The 19,244-nt window shown below is 44.6% G+C and overlaps 4 protein-coding genes across 4 annotated transcripts; 1 reads left to right on the top strand and 3 right to left on the bottom strand.

The window, feature by feature from the left end:
- Window positions 1-180: 180 nt before the first annotated feature.
- Window positions 181-3,735, top strand: LOC144033333 (THAP domain-containing protein 5-like). The gene is made up of 5 exons (XM_077541380.1): window positions 181-386; window positions 1,145-1,328; window positions 1,611-2,164; window positions 2,372-2,558; window positions 3,373-3,735. Exons 1-5 carry the CDS (start codon window positions 199-201, stop codon window positions 3,490-3,492), a joined length of 1,233 nt encoding a protein of 410 aa, XP_077397506.1. The 5' UTR covers window positions 181-198; the 3' UTR covers window positions 3,493-3,735.
- A 4,155-nt stretch (window positions 3,736-7,890) lies between these two features.
- On the bottom strand, window positions 7,891-9,950 carry LOC144032927 (claudin-3-like). Its single transcript, XM_077540484.1, has one exon. It carries the CDS (start codon window positions 9,872-9,874, stop codon window positions 9,227-9,229), a length of 648 nt encoding a protein of 215 aa, XP_077396610.1. The 5' UTR covers window positions 9,875-9,950; the 3' UTR covers window positions 7,891-9,226.
- Window positions 9,951-11,499: 1,549 nt separating this feature from the next.
- LOC144032926 (claudin-4-like) lies at window positions 11,500-13,186 on the bottom strand. The gene has a single exon (XM_077540483.1). It carries the CDS (start codon window positions 12,876-12,878, stop codon window positions 12,222-12,224), a length of 657 nt encoding a protein of 218 aa, XP_077396609.1. The 5' UTR covers window positions 12,879-13,186; the 3' UTR covers window positions 11,500-12,221.
- Window positions 13,187-16,081: 2,895 nt separating this feature from the next.
- Window positions 16,082-16,720, bottom strand: LOC144033287 (claudin-9). The gene has a single exon (XM_077541309.1). The coding sequence runs from the start codon at window positions 16,718-16,720 to the stop codon at window positions 16,082-16,084; it is 639 nt and encodes a 212-aa protein (XP_077397435.1).
- Window positions 16,721-19,244: the final 2,524 nt, after the last annotated feature.

Raw genomic sequence — 19,244 nt, 5'->3', positions numbered from 1 at the left:
GATTTTATAAATGTGTGCATTATTAAATGTGTCCATATTAAAACAAAAGAAGTCAGTTTATTGTATTGTAAAGATGGCCCCAAAAAAAAAAAGGAACAAACCTTTTCCTACTTTGGCGCCAAATTTTGTATTCATTCACGCTACGGTGTCAGGCGCCTGTATATGACGTCGCCAAGCAGCTGATCTGGTCGCGTCAATATGACGTCACGCGCACTCACCGCGTTGTCAACATTGCACGAGTTTCACCTTGTTGTTAACCTGCCTGGGCGCGCAGATAAAGCGGACTCGACGACGACGAGTAGGCCCGACAACATGCCCAAATATTGTTCGGTGCCACACTGTAAGAACGACTCGACGAGCGGCAGCGACCGAAAAAGCTTTTACAAGTAAGGCAGCTTGGATAAACGTCGCGTGACGAGAAGTCGTTTACGGTCGTCTGGGTGACCGCGCGTCTTTTCCTTCTTGTTGTTTTAACTTCAAATTGCTATTTAATGTCTGTTTCTCACATTTATTGCGAAGCAAAACATGGACGTGTGTTATTTGTCAAGCCCACTTGAGGACTTTTATGCCTTCGGCTTTTTTTGACCTTTGAGACTGGAGTAATTTCGAGTCACTAACTGTACAGTCACTTTTGAATTAGGTGACTGACGTGTTTCTTCTGGAGTGAAGGATACCCGGACAAAGTCGGCACACATTTCGAGTCCATGGCCACATTTTTGTCTTATTTCATTTCTAATCAACTGGCTCTGGCCCATATCCCAAATTTTTCTTACATTTCTAATGTACTCGTTCTAAATGGTACCTGGGATTAATTTCTAATCTACTGGTTTTATAGGACAAGTTTCATTTCTAATATATCATTTACATAGCTATAGCCTTTTGTTAGATTTGTAATTTACTTTTTTTTTTTTTATCTTTCTGACATACTAATTTCAATTACAACTTGTGTTACATTTCTAATTTAGCAGTTCCATGCATAAATGTACTTTTCTCATCTACTAGTTGCATATCTGCCCCCCAAATTCATCTTTTAGGTCCATAAAACCCTTTGTTACATTTTTAATCTAATGGTTACCATTGTTCCCATAACACCTAATCCAAACGTTCCACGTTCTTTAAGAGCACATCTTTTGCTTGGTCCTAGGTTCCCACTGCAGGATCCCGAGCGGCTGCAGCTGTGGCTGAGAAACATCGGCCGGGACAACTGGACCCCCTCTCGACACCAGTACATCTGCCACGAGCACTTTGCCTCGTCATGCTTCAAAGTACGCTGGGGGATTCGTTACCTGGAGAGCGACGCCGTGCCCACCATTTTCCGGAGGGTCGAGGTAAGGCGGAAAAAGTCAAACGGACCCAACGCAGCTGTAATACAACTTTTGAGTCATTACGGTGTACCATCAACAATATCCATTTACTTTTTTATTTGAGTAGTTCCGTTTACAACCCCAATCCTCTCTGATGCACTGGTTTTGCAACCTTTATTTATATTTTGCAATCTACTAATTCCTATCTAACCTCCGCTTAGTTTCTAATCAGATTCCATCCACAACCTTTTGTTACTTTTCTAATCCACTCGTTCCATCTACAAACAGTTTTCCGCATCTTTGTAGAAACGCAAAGTGATGGATGACAATGATCGGAAAGCCAAAGTGCTTCGCCGGGAAGCCGTCTTGGTGGAGGAGCCCAGCCAGTGGGCCGCGGTGGGCGGGTCCAACGCGGCCGCTAACCTCCCGTACTTATCTTCGCTACCGACCGTACTTCCCTTAATGCAGCCAGCGGGCGGGCCCAGCGAAGGCGATGTGCTTCTGCTGCCCGGCGATTGCCAAGAGGAGCTGGCGGCCGCCTTTCACACTTTCACACTCGCACACGCTCGTAGACTTGCGGTCCAAGAGATTTCGGAGGAGGACCCGTGCCAAACTCGGGTCATCGCCTACTTGGAGCCCATATCGAACGGCCTCCCCGGCCACCTGCTGGTCTCGTCGGACACGGTGCTCTCGTCCGCTCTGAGCCCCGAACCCATCGCGGCCACCGTGCCGATTGTGTCCAATCGCGCGCCCCCGCCGCCGTCGATGCCCCTCCCGCTTGAGGCGGACGGAGGCTACGACCCGCAGGATGATGATGACGACGACGCGGATATCTGGGACCACCAACTGGAGGAGCATTGGTGAGATATGAGGTTTCTTTGTTTTTGTTTTTTTAGCCATGAAGTGCAGGACAGGATTTCCCATCAGAACTGAAATGTTTGAGTGCCAATGAGGGAGTGAAGATTATGAATAGTGAGATTTGAAAACGACTGAGAGAGAAATAATTGCGCCGGTATCTGAAGAAATGTGAATGGATGTCCTGATTTCGGGGACTTTCCCACCTGCAGCTACCACAAGCACCGTCTGAGCAAGGAGCAGTTGGAGGCGGCCGTGGCCGAGCTGCAGAAGAAGGTGAAGGTGCTGCAGCGGCGGCACCGGCGCCACCTGGACAAGCTGCTGGGCCTGGAGAACGCCGTCAGTCAGCTCAGGCAGAAAAATCTCATGGCTGAAGAGCGACTGCAGCTCCTGGAAAGGGTGAGGACGCTCGCTCTCACACATCTCGCTTTTTCACCCAGTAATAATCTCGCAAATAATTGTCTCACAAATGATCCCACACCTTCACTCTCATTTGCGCTGTAACTCAGTCTTACGCATTTACTGTCAAACAATCATTTTCACAATTTACTCTCATACTTATTTCTCCCATCATCTCAAATTCTCTCAAAGATGAACTCTCACACATGATGTCATAGTTTCACTCTCATTCACTATCTCACACTTCACTCCAAAAACACGATATCTCGCGTATTAGTTACACACATTAACTCTCACACATTCTCTCTCTCTCACAGTCACTGTCAGGATCAGAATGTCTTCATTGTCTCTACATGGGAAATTACTGACTCAATTTCACACAACATCTCTTTAACATCTTCACACTCGCGCATATCATATATTCTCTCTCACAGGCTCACTCACAACAATCTCTTACAATTTAAATCTCACACACGGTCTCACAAATTCACTGTCACGGTCTCACTTCCACAATCACTCTTACAGTCTGTCCCATTCACTCTCATGCTTAGTTCCTTTCTCACACATTCACTCAAAAACTCTCACACATTCCATGCAGTCTCACACAAGCACTCACACATTTTATCACACTTTGACTCTTCTCTCACATCTCTCACAACCACAATCTCTCTCTCGAATGCACACAGACAAACTCTCTCATTGACGCGCATATCTCAAACTACACGGTCTCTCACACATTCTCACATTCTGTCTTTGTCAAGATGGTGCTTGCACAGCTGTGAATATTCTTATAATATTCTGCTCTCGCTTTCAGGCGTCCATCCAGAACAGCGCCACCAACGTGTGCGACACTGGCGAGACCGTGGCCATCATCTACGGGGAGGACGACGCGGCGTATTTCTACACTCTCAGTGACGGCGAGGAGAAACTGTGAAGGTCACATTTCAGTGCCACAAGCTTTTTTTTTTTTTTTTTTTTCTCATTAATTAAAACATGAATCACGCTGATTTGCACAGCTATGGATGATATCAGGGGACTGTTCTCAATATGTTTGTTGTTGTTGTTTTTGTTGTTGTTTGTTTTTCCACCCTTATTTTCCTGCAACCACTTTTGGTTTCACATATTTAAGACGTGTCTTTGTCATAACGGAAACACAATTAAAACCAACTTTCATTGAGGTGCTGGTTGTGTTCATCCTGTTTGCAACATTTTGTTACATTTCTACTCTATTCGTTCCACGTACAACGGCGGTTAAATTTCAAATCTACTTGTTCCAGGAGAATTTCTGGATTTCAAAAGCTCTAGAACAGGGGTGTCAAACATAAGGCCCGCGGGCCGTATTAGGCCCGCAAAGGGGTTAAATCCGGCCCGCGAGATAATTTTGTAAAGCTAAAAAAAAAATTAAAAAAAAGAAAAAAAAAAGTGTAATGTGGGAATAATTAATCAGTCGGCCACAATCAAAATATATAAAATTTGTAACTTCACAAGCAGTCCTGTACGGGGGAATCGACCTGGATGTCATTATTTTACACACAACTTAGTTACAGTTTATTTTATTATTATTATTATTATTATTATTATTATTTTTTTTTTTATTTTTTTTTTTTTTTATTTTTTTTTTTACTCATAGACCGACAAATGTGTTAAATACGACACAAAGTCAATTACTGTTAACACAAATAGATATGACAAGGATTAGCGTCCTTATAACGTCATTAACTGCGCTACGCAATGTGTTTTGGGAACAATATATATATATGAAAAACAGGTAGATTTAACAAGGCCAGACTCCGTTCCATTTGCATTTGTATTATTTTTTGGAACAATATGATTACAGTTGAGTGCCGTAATTTAGGGCTGGCATAGCGAAAATCTGCGTATAATTGACGGCAATCGTTTTTAAGTTATATACACACAGTTATTTTACCGATGCGGCCCATTTGGTAATATATTTTCCTCCATGCGGCCCCTGAGCTAATATGAGTTTGACACCCCTGCTCTAGAAGATGCTGCAAGCCAGCATTTTTTTTTTTGAACTGCTGATATATGCGTGCCCACTAGTGGGCAGCAAAGGCCTTTGCTGCTTGTGTTTCCTACTAAATCTCAGCATTGTGAACACATTTGTTCATATCCACCAGTGGCTACTCTCCAAGGTCACAGAGGGTCTTTTTTTTTTTTTCTTTTAACTGAAGAAGCTGGTCTCCCATCCAGCTTCCGTCCCGCCCCGAGCGTGGCGGCGCTGGCCTGCTATCTGTACTCACTGCAGGAATTTAAGGGGGGGATTTGTATGCCTCTTTTAATCTGTCCTAATGCTTTATCAGCAGGCATTAGCTCACATCTGCCTCCGCAGCGCCCAGCTAATGGGCCCAACGTTCCACCAGAACACACCCAGACGCCACGCACGCACGCACACGCATGGATGCGCGTAAAGGTTGCCGGTACAATCTGACCCGACAAAGTCAACACACTGTGTTCCGTCCTCCCTACTCTGTCTGCACTCGATGCTTACTTTTTGTATTCTATCAAACATACGTTAGGTTTTGCTGTTCAATGCGCGTCTCGTCAAGCGTTGAATTTTACTTGTTGCCGTCGTCTGATGTAATTAAACAACCATGGCGGGCCTTGCATTCGAAGCTCAGAAGGCATTTAAGGACTTAATACCACCCTTATCATGTTGCAATTATAGAAGTTAATTAACCAATTAATCGGCCATATTAGTTCTAAATCCTCTGAAAACCTAAAAGTGGTTTTAAAGAGATTTAAAGCACAAAAAAAACCACTTAATAGCACTCTTTACAGTCATGACAATTAAATAGAATGTTCAGAAATATTTTTTTTCATCAGTTCAATGGACATTGTGCCATGTGGTGGCAGTATAAACAAACACAGATCCAAATGGAGACGTTCACGAGTCAGTATGCTGCAGTAATATTAGTTGTTCTTAACAGAGGATAAAGAATATATGCCTGTGAGTACTGTTATACTATATTATCGTTCTTTGTGTGTTGCACGCCTACATCTGTTGCTTAAAGGGCCGTAACAATTCAACACCTTTGTTATCTTAGCCCATCTGTGACGGTTTGTTAGCATGAAGCTAAGCAAACTGTACCAAAATAAGAATTGTGGCTTCAGTAGCATTAAGTAGCAATCTCACTGTTGCAGATGAGCACTTTATTGGGTCTCTGTGAGAAGACGGTGTGCTTGTGTATTTTCACTGGCAGTTGAAGTGGGGGTGGGGAGGCAGGGGGTGGGGGTGGGGGGGAATTCCTTTTCATTCCAACTTCAGGTGCCAGGCAACCTCTCGGCCCTCCACATTCCCCAGTTTCGGTCATGTGACCACTCGTTGGCCAGAGGCAGCCTAACGTGACCAGACCCTCGTCTCGAATAAGTAGATCACGCACACACGCTTTGTACATAGAAACGCATGCGGATAAGATTGCATAAATAAACAACAGATATAATAATGCTGAAGTGTGATTGAACTGCACCGTTACATTTAATTCCCAACGGTTTGCATTTGGTGCGGCGGGCGAGAGAGTCAATGATTAGCTGGACGCTGGTTCAACATGCCCGAGGCACCGACTCGAGTCGGTGGATCACAAACAAAAGCACAGGAAATGAAACACGCTGTGTCATTTCGTCCTGTTGTTTCACGATACCCTCGCCAGCCATCTTATTCGTTTTGATTCACTTCAAAGGAAAAGATTCTTTTGCTTAATTTTCTGCACCTAAATTCTTTTTGATTGTTTTGACTTTTTATTTTATTTTATTTTTTTTTATTTATATCCTTATTCTCCTTCCACATTTCTCAACTGATTCAAACCTTCCCACAATTTTCCCTGAAATAAATCCCATTGAAATGAATTGGGATATTTTCCCAACTTGAAACTATTAAAGGGATACTTCACTTATTTAGCCCATTATAGCAATAAAAAGTTAATATTTTGTCTGTAATTAATTTGATACTTTACTTATTTTTCAGGTACAAGTAGTACCTTTTAAAAACACATTTTGCAACTTGCTGTCGACTGAAAATGACGTCACAAAAGGGCTCAGGTAACCAATCACAGCTCAGCTTGTGAATGCCACATGACCAAACCTAGAAAACAAGTGAGCTGAGATTGGTTAGCCCTTTTGTGATGTCATTTTCAGTTGATAGCAAGTTGCAAAATGTGTTTTTAAAGGTACTTAATTGTACATGAAAAATAATGATATCAAATTTATTATATGCAAAATATTCATGTTTGACTGCCAAAAATGGCTAAATAACTCAAGTATCCCTTTAAGCTCTTTCAGAACGTCTTGGGGAAGGATTTTTTCACACGTCCGCAAATCCCACATTGTTCATTGTAAGCCTGCCGCATTTTTATTTTTATTTTTAAACATCTCGACTTTAATGTATTTAAAATTTTGGTATCAACCAATTCAAACCAGTCCAACTTGAAGCTGTTCAAATCATTCACAAGTACAGAACTATTTATCACATTCACAAATTCTCTCATTTTAACAATAGAACTCCCAAATTAAGACCTTTTTTTTTTCTTTTTTTTTTTAAATGTATTGACCTCCTACTTCCATGTTTTTGAACCAAATGATTTCTACAGAAATTGCATTTTCTAGTTACTATAATTTCAATTTTCATTTGTTTTCGTGGCCGTGTAATGTTGTCGGAGCTTTAATTACCTGGCCCGCGTCACGCGGAGTTTTTGTCGACGGTGACACGATACACAAGCGTAAGTCGACCCGCTTGCCGATCGGTCGTCCATCAATATTTTAGAAAGCCGCCACCTGCCGGGTGTGACGTCCTGGCTCCAACCACATGTTGACACTCACGGGTCACGTTATCATTTGTCGAGTTGAATTGTATTTTGGTGAAAAGTAATGGATTACATTTATTCGTTACTATCGTTGAGTTTTTGTACTTTTTCAACCTTTTAAACTTGGAAATTGTGAAATCATTATTGCTTTTGCAGTCTACTCTTTTGGTTTTATCCATATCTGTGTCCATTATTGCATTTTTAAAGGTAACACTTCATTAATATAGGCTACATGTAAGTGTTTTTTCCTTATCGTAGCAGTAGACAGGATCCTCGCATTAAAAAGGAACTTTTTCCAATGTTTACTTTTAACTTTTACTTCAGCGACTTCTACTTGATTGCACTATTTTACGGCCCCTTTCCACAAACCTCCCGTGAATGAAAGCGCTTTATTTGAGTAGGCCTCCCATGATTTATGACCGCATAAAATTAAAGGTCTCTGTGGGTACTCCAGCGCCTCTGGAAAAAAAACCCTGCGGTTCACATTGTGCTAAAAATCAAGAAGGAAAGCAATATATCCTTAATTAAAACACGAGGATGTTTATTGTCAGAAAATACAAGGCACAGAAAAGTTGCACGCTCGACAGTGTTTGTAGTTTGTTTGGACATGGTCAGCGCACGTTGCGTCACAGCGCGTGTCATGAGATGGAAAATTAATGATGCTCTTACCGCGCTGTTTATGAAACACATCCTTGATGATAACCCCACTCGATCATTTCAAGTTAGTTGGAACACATTTGGGAGATTCAAGACGACGTCATGGCGTCTGGATCACAACATTCAGCACAGGTGCGAGAGATACTTCCTGTTTGGTTCAAGAAGCGAAAATAGCGATCGTGTGTCTTTGCTCGTCTATCTATGCCAACGATGTGTAGTGACAGGCACAACAAATAATACAAATGATCCCCCTTAGCCACAAAAATGCTCAACGGGGTCGTTACGACTGCAAAAACATAAATGTACAATGTTGTCACATTATTACATGCACATAATTGTCCCTGCAATTAATTGTTAAATATACGGTTACAGCAAAGTTAATATGGATTCAGAAATCATGTAAAATTCTGGCACACAAATATTTCCGTCTACAGTTATTGCTCAATTTATGTTAAGAAGCGATTTGCTGGAAAGGAAAAATGTTAAAAGTGAAGGGAATTTCAGTACAGATTGTCCCAAAAATGTATTTATTTATTCACAGCAAATGATGTATCCTTGTTCGTCTATCTTCGCCAGTGACATGTCGCGACACGGAGAACAATTACATACTCATCCACTAGATGGCAAAAGTATCCGACTGTTGACTTTCATATAACCAAATAAGAGCTTCGTGTTCAACAAAACAGCGTATAGTAAATTTTTGCGACATTTTTGCTTGTTGGGATGCCGTGGGGGATTTTTGAATGTCAAATTTGTACCATGGTTCAATAAAAGTTGGGGAAAAAACTTCATTAAAGATTCCAAATTGTCCTCAATGTTTACAAAAATGTGTACGTTAGGTTAGTAGAGATTCATCGTAGACTCAAAAAATAATAATAATTCACCAAAAGACTCACAATTGTGACAGGCAAAACAAATGCTCTTCCACTAGATGGAAGAAGGTACAGTAAAGTCGTGTAGTCATCGTTACGTAAGTATCATTCTTCTTGCTTCGATTCAGTTTCAATTTCTCTTGGCTATCTATTCATGTTTGGTGCTTGTTCTAAAAGAGAGAGTTTTGGGCAAAATTGGTCTAATCAGTCATTGAGTGAGTATTAAGCAAGTCACACACGTGAGATTTACAGTGAAGTCCAAAATCTACAGAAATCAAGCGACGATTGTAAGAATTGTGCGGCCGTTGTGCCACGTCGTCGCTCACACGTAGTCTTTCCTCTCCATCCCCGGGCCCGCCGCCGACCTGGAGGCCGAGTACGCCATCCGGGAATTGTCGTAGCGGGCCCGGCCGGGCGGGCAGGAGCAGCAGAGCAGCCCGCCGCCCAGCATCAGGAGGGCGGCGGCCGCCCATCCCACGTAGAGCGCGGCGCCCAGCTCCCGCCGCTGCGCGTCGGTCACCAAGGGGTTGTAGAAGTCCCGGATGATGGTGTTGGCCGACCAGGACACGGGAATGAGCTGCATGACGCCCGACACGATGAAGAAGACCCCGGAGACGATCATCACCTTGGCTTTGGACGCCTCCTCCTCGATGCAGTTGGTGCACTTGGCGCCGGTGACGGCGATCAGCACGGCGGCGACGGCCAGCAGGATGGAGATGACGGTGAGGGCCCGGGCGGCCTGCAGGTCCTGCGACAGGGCCAGCATGGAGTCGTAGACCTTGCACTGCATCTGGCCCGTGCTCTGCACCACGCAGGTCATCCACAGGCCCTCCCAGATGATCTGCGCCGTCACGATGTTGCTGCCCACGAACGCCGTCACCCTCCACATGGGCAGGGCGCACGCCACGATGCCGATGATCCATCCCAGGATGCACAGGGAGATGCCCAGCAGCTCCAGGCCCACGGACATCCTGCGCGCTCTTCCGCCAACGTCACGCCGGAGAAAACTCTTGAGGAAGTCGGCGGCCGCGTTTGCGTGTGTGCGTGTGCAGCCCAAAGACGGGAGCTTTATAAAGTCGGGTCAGGTGGATGGGAGGAGTCCTTGGAGGAGCTGACATCACCGCAAAAAGGGGGGGGGAAGAGACTCCGCTCTCGGCTTTCGCAGTGGGCCATAATGAGGCCTTTATTTAGGCGAGGGGCATTTTGGATGGTTGTAAGCTGAAAATCACACGTTTTGAGACTGTAATCATTAGTTGGCAGGCACTTCTCAAATTGACTGTTGCATTCTTCATTTGAAATGATTTTTCCAGGCCTCCGTTTTTTTCTGTGGGTTGATACCTTCAATTTCCTCTTCAGGAGGTAAAATGCAGGTTTAGTGATCCGAACTTTCTACTTTTCCAAGCCTAATGAAGTCTTTAGTTATGTTGGCAGTGAGTTTTTGGGCCATGACGAAGCTTCTCCCGATTAGTTTGCATGCATTTTTCTGTAAATTTCCACACTAAATCATATCATAAAATTCAGATTTCTTTCGGCTGATGAGTTACATCATCAAAGACGAGTGAGCCCTCGACTCAACATTGGCTTGGTCTGTTTCGGACCGGTCGCTGGATTAACTAGTTCACCCAATTTGGATGACTTTTGTCCCATTAAGAGAGTACATGGAACGTATCCACTTTGACCCCCGCCCGTTTGCTTCAGTTTAGTTTGCTACTCATTTGTCAGTATTTCTATTGCAGACGGTGCCAAAAAATGTTGACGAGCGTCTTCATTGAACTTTCACACACATTTGGAAGCATATTGTCCCCAAAAGCGCCATTAAGATTCGGTTCAGATGAGGACTTCATCCCAGATTGATGAAATTTTGTCTTTGAGTCAGCGTTTGATTGGTTGGCAGTTGAAGAAGGAAGGAAGCTCAACTTTCAATCTGGTTTTGGATTTTCATATGACGATGGAGACTTTTACAGACGTTTGAGCTGCTGTTGATGTTGCACTCAAACACGGACGCAGCTTCCAAACAAACAAGGACTCTGGCACGTTCTCAAACTTTGCCCCGGTCACTTTTTCCAGCATTCGCCCGCCAGCAAAACTGTTTGATGGCCTTTAATGATTGTCTGTCTGCGGGATGCCCTTGGAATTCTTTGGCCCAATGACCGTCTCTCTAGAAATGGAGACCCCCTCCCCACCCGCACCACCAAACGGCCGCCTTCTGTCCTACACCTCACCCCCCCTCCTCCCCCTTCCTTTCCTTTCTCTCAGCCATGAAGCGAGTCCTTTGTTTGGAAGTCTGACGAAGTAGACGGACTATCTGGGAGCAAACAGCCAGGTAGACGTTCATTTCAATCTCCTTGTGAAGATCTCTCGTGGAATGAAAAAGACCTTTTGCATTCCACAAATACATTTTGGTCTTAAAATGGTGATTGAGTAGGGGCAAAGGTCAAGTTAAAGGAATAGATCATAGCCTATATAAAAATGTTACCACAATGTTGGAGGAATTTAGTCGTCTTCAAATGTCTTGATGGGAAGTCCAACTTCAGACCACTCGTGCATATTTTTGTTAGCATTTTCATTGTGGGTCCAAAAAAAGAAGATTCAGCATTCAACCATCCAAACAAATCTTTAATACAAAATAGTAAAAGTGTACATGACAGACTTTTAAAAAAAACACACAAAAAAACAGTGAGTTTATCATAAAAATAAAAATGTACGTGCGATAGGGACAAAGCCCTCCTGTCAAGAGCAAAAACTGTGATTGACACTACCAAAAAAAATCTTCCCAATTCTCTTTGACAGTAATTTCAACTAAGGATGCACCCATGGCAACTTTTTTCAGACCGAGTACGAGTATTTACGATATTGTCATTATGTCGCGTAGTTGTGTTGGAAACGTGTTTTATTTTAATTGAATATTGCTATTATAAAAAAAAAAAGAAGATTATTCTCAACAAAGGTATAAGATCTTGTAGTTGTCCAACCAAAGTGTTTTCATCGGTGTTTGTTTGGCCTACTCCACCTGCTGCAAAGTGGTTCCTGTCCTGTCCATTAGTGTTATCGAATTTTTTGAATGCAGATAATATCAGCACCAATACTGGTATCGGTATCGATGCATCCATAGTTACAAGCCTGAATGGAACCCAAACTGTGATCACAAAAGATTTTGAAAGAAAAATGCGGTAGAAGTGCGAGGACACCTTTTCCGACATACAAATGTCTTAAGGGACACTCCGAATGACTACTTTCCTATTAGCTGGGAATAGGTGAATTGATGAACGGCAAATGGTAAACACTATTCAGCACATTTTGGAACGCAGTCCAAAAAGTTAGACGTAGTTCCTGTGCTGGTAGCCGTTGTGCGGGATGGATCTGCTGGACGGGTACGTGATCTTTGACGGGGGCCCGTACCTGTCGTCGGGCCGAGGGGGGCAGCCGGCGCACAGGAAGCCGCCGCCGAGGAGCAGGAAGGCGGCGGCGGCCCATCCCACGTACAGCGCCGCCCCCATCTCCCGCTTGTGCGCCTCGGGGATGACGGGATTGTAGAAGTCGCTGACGATGGCGCGGGCCGACCACGACACCGGGATGAGCTGCGTCACGGACGCCAGCGCCAACGCCGCCCCGGCGCCCATCATGGCCCGGGCTTTGGCGCGCCCCTCCTCCACGCAGTTGGTGCACTTGGCCCCCATCATGGCCGCCATTAAGCCCAGCAGGCCCAAGACGACGGAGATGACGGTGAGCGCCCGGGCGGCCTGCAGGTCGCCGCTGAGGGCCAGCATGGACTCGTAGACCTTGCACTGCATCTGGCCCGTGCTCTGCACCACGCAGCTCATCCAGATGCCCTCCCAGATGACCTGCGCCGTCACGATGTTGACCCCGATGAAGGCCGACACCCGCCACATGGGCACTACGCACGACGTCAGGCTCAGGATCCAGCCCAGGGCGGCGAGCGCCACTCCGAGTACCTCCAGTCCCGCCGAAGCCATCCTCGCGTTTTTTCCCGGTCGCGCCGCCGACGGGCCGAGTCGCTCATATAGGCAAGGGAAGGCGGAGTCTCCAAATTGAAAGCGTCCAAAACTTGGAGCCGCTTTGGCTCAGGAAAAGGCCCTCGGCTTAATCATTCATCTCCACCTGTTTTGGTTCAGGGGAGGGTAAACACAGAGTGGATATCTCAGATCTGGACCGGTTAAAGAGTAACAGAACCTGCCGATGAATGATTGAAGGTGGATAGAAGCGGACGCGGGTGTCTGGTACGAACCTCCAAAGGTCAAACAAGTTATTCTGCTTCTGATTTTGAAGGCCGTTTTCTACATCGGAGAATTCCAACACTAGTATGCAAATCCCCCAAAAAATGATTGTGGAAAATATCATATATAATATTCGTCTGTAATATTATACTGTAATGAATAAGCAGTGTAATGCTGCATTGGAGGATGGTCGGAAGTGGAACTTTTCCGAGTTCAAACCGAGAAACGGGAACGGGAACGCCCCCTTCAACTGGGAAATTCCACTTGCGAACTCGGAAAATAAAAAGGACCCCGACTTCACCGACGGACTACAAGTGACGTCACACTATCAAACTAGATAGCTTCAATGTGCTGTGCCTGTCTTGGCCACCAGGAGGCAGTGCAGTATAATACAGTCATGCAGATACAAATGAAGAAGAAAAAGGTTTTAATATTCATCCAGCCATCCATTTTCTTAATCGCTTGCTCCTCAAAAGGGTCGCGGGGGTGCTGGAGCCTATGTAATATTGATCATTTTCATATTTATAGGATAAAGAATTTTTGGCTGTGTGTAAATAGCTGTTAAATTGTTTCTTTATACCGTTAGCAATCGGTGTGACGTCACCTTGAAAGCAATTTGCTCCTCGCTGAAAGCGTTTGATGAACGTTCACACGATTCTTGTCAGGAAGTAAATAGACAATTACGTACCTGTGTGCACAATGGTGCCAAGTGGTGAAAGTGGGGGGGGGCGGGGGGTCTTATCAGTGTCCTTGTTTTGAAGGTCATCGTGTTTTTAAAGGTTTATTTGCCCTCAGGTTGTTGTTTTTTTTGTGCATCACATGGCTTTGTGCTATAAGAACTATGTGACAAGTTTTGAATTCTGATTTGCTTCGTATTTTGGAGACTTTCTGACTCATTGAGGAACTTTTTGATTGATTGATTTTTAAAAGTCAGTAACCATTAGTGGCCTTTTGTGGAGTTATTGTGGAGACTTCCTCATGATTCGCAGACGTGCAGACTGCCGAAAACCCAAAATTCCATCTAATAGGAAAGTAGTACTTTGTTGGGAAGGATCTAACCCTGGCCTGGGTTGGTATCAGCGAGCGTTTGCTTCCATATGTTCGTTTCCTGGTACACAATTTCAAAGCACCTTCTTGGCGAGGCCTCGTTTAATGAATTTAATTATTGATGTAGACAATTATGGAAGTTGAATCGTATTTTCTATTCGCAACAGGGTTCTTATCTTTTGCGAAGTCTGTTTGGACTTTTTTTTTTACTTGGAAAAATAACATTTTATTCTCATAACATTACACATTTGGGAGTTTGTTCTACCTTAAAAACAAAAAAACAAAAAAACAGTGCTTAACATGGCAGTTATGTTTAATTGCTATTCAGAATATGAGGGAGCCTTTGGTGGTGGTGGTGGGGGGGGGGGGGGGGGGGGGGGGTAGCACTGTAAATGGCTAAAAAAAAAAAAAAAAAAAAAAATTGAGATGACCTAATCTAGGCAGCCAGCTGTCTGTATACAAGGTATTAAAAGATAACTTCAAATTCATAATCCATCCTCTTTAAGTGATGAAATCCAAAGTGGAGAGGATTTTTGCTCACGTTCCCTCATATTCGGAAACAAAACTGCTTGAACGATGAACCGGCTCATACTGGAACTAAAGTTTAGTTTGCAAAACGACTCCCAAAAACAAGCAAGTAGGTCACTTCTATTTGTTTAGAGTGCGTCAAATGGGTCACTCGTGCGTACTCGTGGGGCTCAACAATGATGATTGAATGCAAATCATCATTGCATAGAATTTTCTTTCTTTTTAACAAAAGCCTAGCCTATAAGATGAAAACATCTATGTTTAATAAATGTGATCTTTTTTTTTGTAATACAGATTCATGTATTGTTTGTGTTTATTTTAAAAAAAAAAGAAAGATGATGTAAAAATGCAGCATTGAGGAACAAAAAAATTGCAATACCACATTTGGACTAAATGGAAGCAATTGTTATTATTTGACAGAGTCCCATTCAGGTGGTGGTGGGAGATGGGAAGGGGGGGGGGGGGGGGGGGGGTTTGCAGGTAACCAATGAAGTCTTTGTGAGGGTTTGTGTTGCACATTAGTGCGATTATCCCAGACCAGGTTTCAGGACAGGTTACAAAAGGAAGACGAGACCAACAAGACCCCCTTTGTCTCCTTGCAAAGTTTTCCCCGAAACTAAAGATCTCGTGTCGGGGGCTGCAGCTGGTATGTGCGCACCTTCCGCATAACAACTCACACAGGTGAGGCGCTTGTCGTTATGGAAACGACTTTAATGGATTTCACTTTGGCAGATGTTTGACTGCAATCAAAAATATAAGAAAAAAATAACAACCAAACAACTTTAAGAATGCACGTTAGCTTAATGCTAACACAAAGTGGTAAACAAACACCATTTTGGCGGGCTAATAGATACATTTGTAGACGCGACGTTACAAACCTTATAAGCAACTCATATCTGAACACAAACTATATTGCAATACTCATGGGCAGATATATTTTTTTATTTACTGCATCTTACAGAAGACTGATCTACTACGTGGATAGTTGTAAGTCTATTATACTGCCCTCAGGTGGCCAATACGTGCACACCAGAAAGAGCAGCACAATGTACATTGAATTGAAGCAAATAAAAAAAAAAAAAGTGATCAAAACCTTTGAATTCTTTGCATTCCATTTAATTATTCATTATGATATATTTACTGTATGCTTATACAAGTACAATTTTATAGTATATAGTAACATAAAATGTAGAATATTATAAATCCAGACAACCATTTCACTTGAAAGGCCGCCATGTTCCTCTAACATAGAATATAAAAGCAAACTTTGACACCCACCACCAAAGAAAGTTGCCAAAAAACCCAAACAAACATTCCCCCCCACTGCTCATTGGCCCCCCCTGCTGGTCACATCGCCAACACTTTGCTCACACATAGTCTCGTCTTTCGTATCCACGTGGAGAGACAGTCGAGTAGTCGACCCGGGCGGGCCCCCCGTGTCCCCGGGGACTGCAGGTGCACCACAGCATGGCCCCCCCCAGGATGAGCAGGCAGGAGGCGGCCCAGCCGAAGTAGAGCGCGTTGCCGAAGTCCCGCTTGGCCGTCCCCTCCACCAGCGGATCGTAGAAGGCCGACATGACGGCGTGGGCCGTCCACGACACGGCCGCCAGCGTCAGGACCCCCGCCAGGGTCAAGGCCAGCCCCCCGGCCGCCGCCAGGCGCCGCTTGGCCCCGCCGTCCCGGCCGCAGTCGGTGCAGCGGGCCCCCGCCGCCGCCAGGGCCACGCCCACGCCGCCCAGCGCCAGCGAGAGCACCACCAGGGCCCGGGCCGCCTGGAGGTCCCGGGGGAGCCCCAGCATGGAGTCGTGGACTCGGCAGTGCATCTGGCCCGTGCTCTGCACCGAGCACTTCATCCACAGGCCCTCCCAGATCACCTGCGACATGAGCACGTTCTGGCCCACGTAGGCGGCCACCCGCCACATGGGAAGGCCGCACGCCGCCATCGCGCCCAGCCAGCCCGCCGCCGCCAGCGTCAGGCCCAGGAGCTCCGCGCCGGAGGAGGCCATCGCTTGACGAGAGAAAGGACCCTTTGTGAGTTGGGAGTTGCAGGTGAGTTGAGATGTGAGACCCCCACCCCACCCCCCTCGGCTGCAGGTCCCCGAGTCCCGCTTGAGGCAGAAACTGATTGGACCTTCTTTATTGGGCTTGAAGGTGGAGTCAAGCCGCCCTTGAGATCGAGAGACTGATCATCGGAATTAAAATTTTGTGTCGAGTTAATTCATCTTAAGGCAAGTTTCAGTTTAAGACCGACTTTCCAATGTCCAAAGTCGACCAAAACTCATCTTCAAATAAAACTTGGCAAAACAATACATTTAGAACAAAGCAAAAATAGTTATTAAAAAAAAAAAAAAAAAGGCTTTACAGTGTGTGTCGATTGATTGAATGTGTCTCCCTCTGGTGGTACACAAAGAAGTTACTGCATTAAATATGGAATCTTTTCGTAATATTACAGGGGCCTTATTTTTTTCTTTTTAAATCCAGTATCGCAGTTGTCGCCAACTACCGGTCCCCGGTCTGGTACTTGGTACTGGGCCGCACAGATATCTCAAAGAAAAAAATAAAAATCTTCATCTTTTCTTTGCTCCTGCCTGTGTGGGTAAGCTCGCTGTAGCGCTCCCACATATTTCCCCAAAAATTAATTTCCGGGTTGAACCCACCGCAGCCAGCAACAGTGTTGACCTCGTCTCATAAAGTCCACTTTTGCTCATCATCCTCCCCCGGTGCGCATTTTAAACTCAACCAATCAGGGGGATCCACGTCCATTATGTGGATTTGACTCAAAGAACAACATGAATGCGGAAAAATGCCGAATCACTCTCAACAATACGCGTCCTTGTGTGCTTTGCCAACTTTCATGCAGACGTTGTTGAAATGTTCGGGAGCCAAACGGATTTGGTTGGCGACGATCATTGCGATTGAGTCAAAGTATTCTTTGTGGAAGCTCAACTCTGTCATTAAGATGTTCTTCTCATTTACGAAGGTCGCCCTGGATCACCGATCAGGCCGATCGATTGCCTCAACTCCACAGCTGCTTCTTCTCCGAAGACCACCTCAACGGAAAAAAAAATGTAAGCCTTCAAAAATACTAACTGAGAGAAAAACGCTTTCCTGATTGCGCAAAAGCGGTGCGCGGCATCCAAAATTCACTTGACAGGATTGTTGGCGTCCACTTTTGACGCCATCAAAATGTCGAGCGGTGATGCGAAACAGACCCAACGCCGACGTCTCTCCGATCGGAAAACCACTTAAACCAAAGCGGGGAGATTTCAGGTTGAGTGCAAAATTGTGACGTACTTGGTGCACCCCCTCTCTCCTGGACGGCACTAAAAAGATTCTTAATTTTATTGGTACACATCTGGTCCCTCATCAGTGAATTTCAAAGAATTTTTAACCTACGCACCCAATTTGACATCACGATAGAGTTGGCGCACCCCCTCTAACTCATACACCCCCCCCAAAAAAAAAATAATAATTGAAAGTCACCTTTCTGGGCATCCATGGTCACCCTTTTTTTTCTTTCTTTTTTTCTTTAGCAGCCTTTCACAAACTTTTAAAGCCAAACGCCTCCTTGAACATTTTCACATGGTTGGTGCGCACCCCCCTTTTCAACACACATCTTAAATACAAAGATAACGCTCATATACATTGGTCACCTTTTGGCAGCCTTCCTCAAACATTTTCAACCCCCTTCAAAATCCAGGAAAAGCCGGTGCACCCCCTCTTCTATGATTTCTCAAACTTTTGAACACACCCGCCCCCTTCAACATCCTGACCGTGTGTGCACCCCCTCTATAACCTAGACACACCGTGGAAAAAACAAAAAATAAACACATTTGTGGTGATCTTATCCTTTCTACCTTTCTCAAACTTTTTAATTAAGAACCACCTTCAACATCCTGCCAAAGTTAGCGCACCCCCCTTATCGTCACACACTGTCAATAAAAACATCATTTGCACCCTTATGGATGCCACCGGTCGGCTTCTATCAGCCTTTTGCAGACTTTTTATTAAGCCACGCACCCCCTTTCAAAGTTGGTGCACCCCCTCACACATCAACGCAACCTAATCATCATCATCAACATTTTTTCACATTTGGTCGGCGTGTTTGCAAAAGCAACGAGCAGTTGAAGACGCAAAAATCTTGATTTAACAGCTGGCTATTTGGAATCGTCCTTTATCGGCGTCTGCGGATGATCAAAATCCAAATAGAAGGTGAATCATAACAGTTTTATTGGCTCACACTTGCTGTAATCTTTTGGCTTTTGATGGAAGGACGTCAACAATTTGGTGCAAAAACAAGAGCGAGCGGGATTCAAAAAACAAACCAAAAAAAGCCCAAATGTTGTTCTGCTTGAGGATGTTTTCTCTGCATATGATTTCAAAAGGTCAAAAGATGTCGTGAGAGCGGCAGGCAGCCGGTCTGACCGCTTCTCCGACTCAATTTCAAAGTCTTACTTACATCAAACTTTTTGGGTCGACGGAGGAATCTTCTCATCGTCCTAATTCCAATCGATGGAAATAAAAATTCAC

Source organism: Festucalex cinctus, chromosome 13, assembly GCF_051991245.1.
Source record: "Festucalex cinctus isolate MCC-2025b chromosome 13, RoL_Fcin_1.0, whole genome shotgun sequence".
NCBI classification, from domain to species: Eukaryota; Metazoa; Chordata; class Actinopteri; order Syngnathiformes; family Syngnathidae; genus Festucalex; species Festucalex cinctus.
Note: the sequence above shows the minus strand (reverse complement) of the source record. Positions and strands in the feature narration are given on the sequence as shown.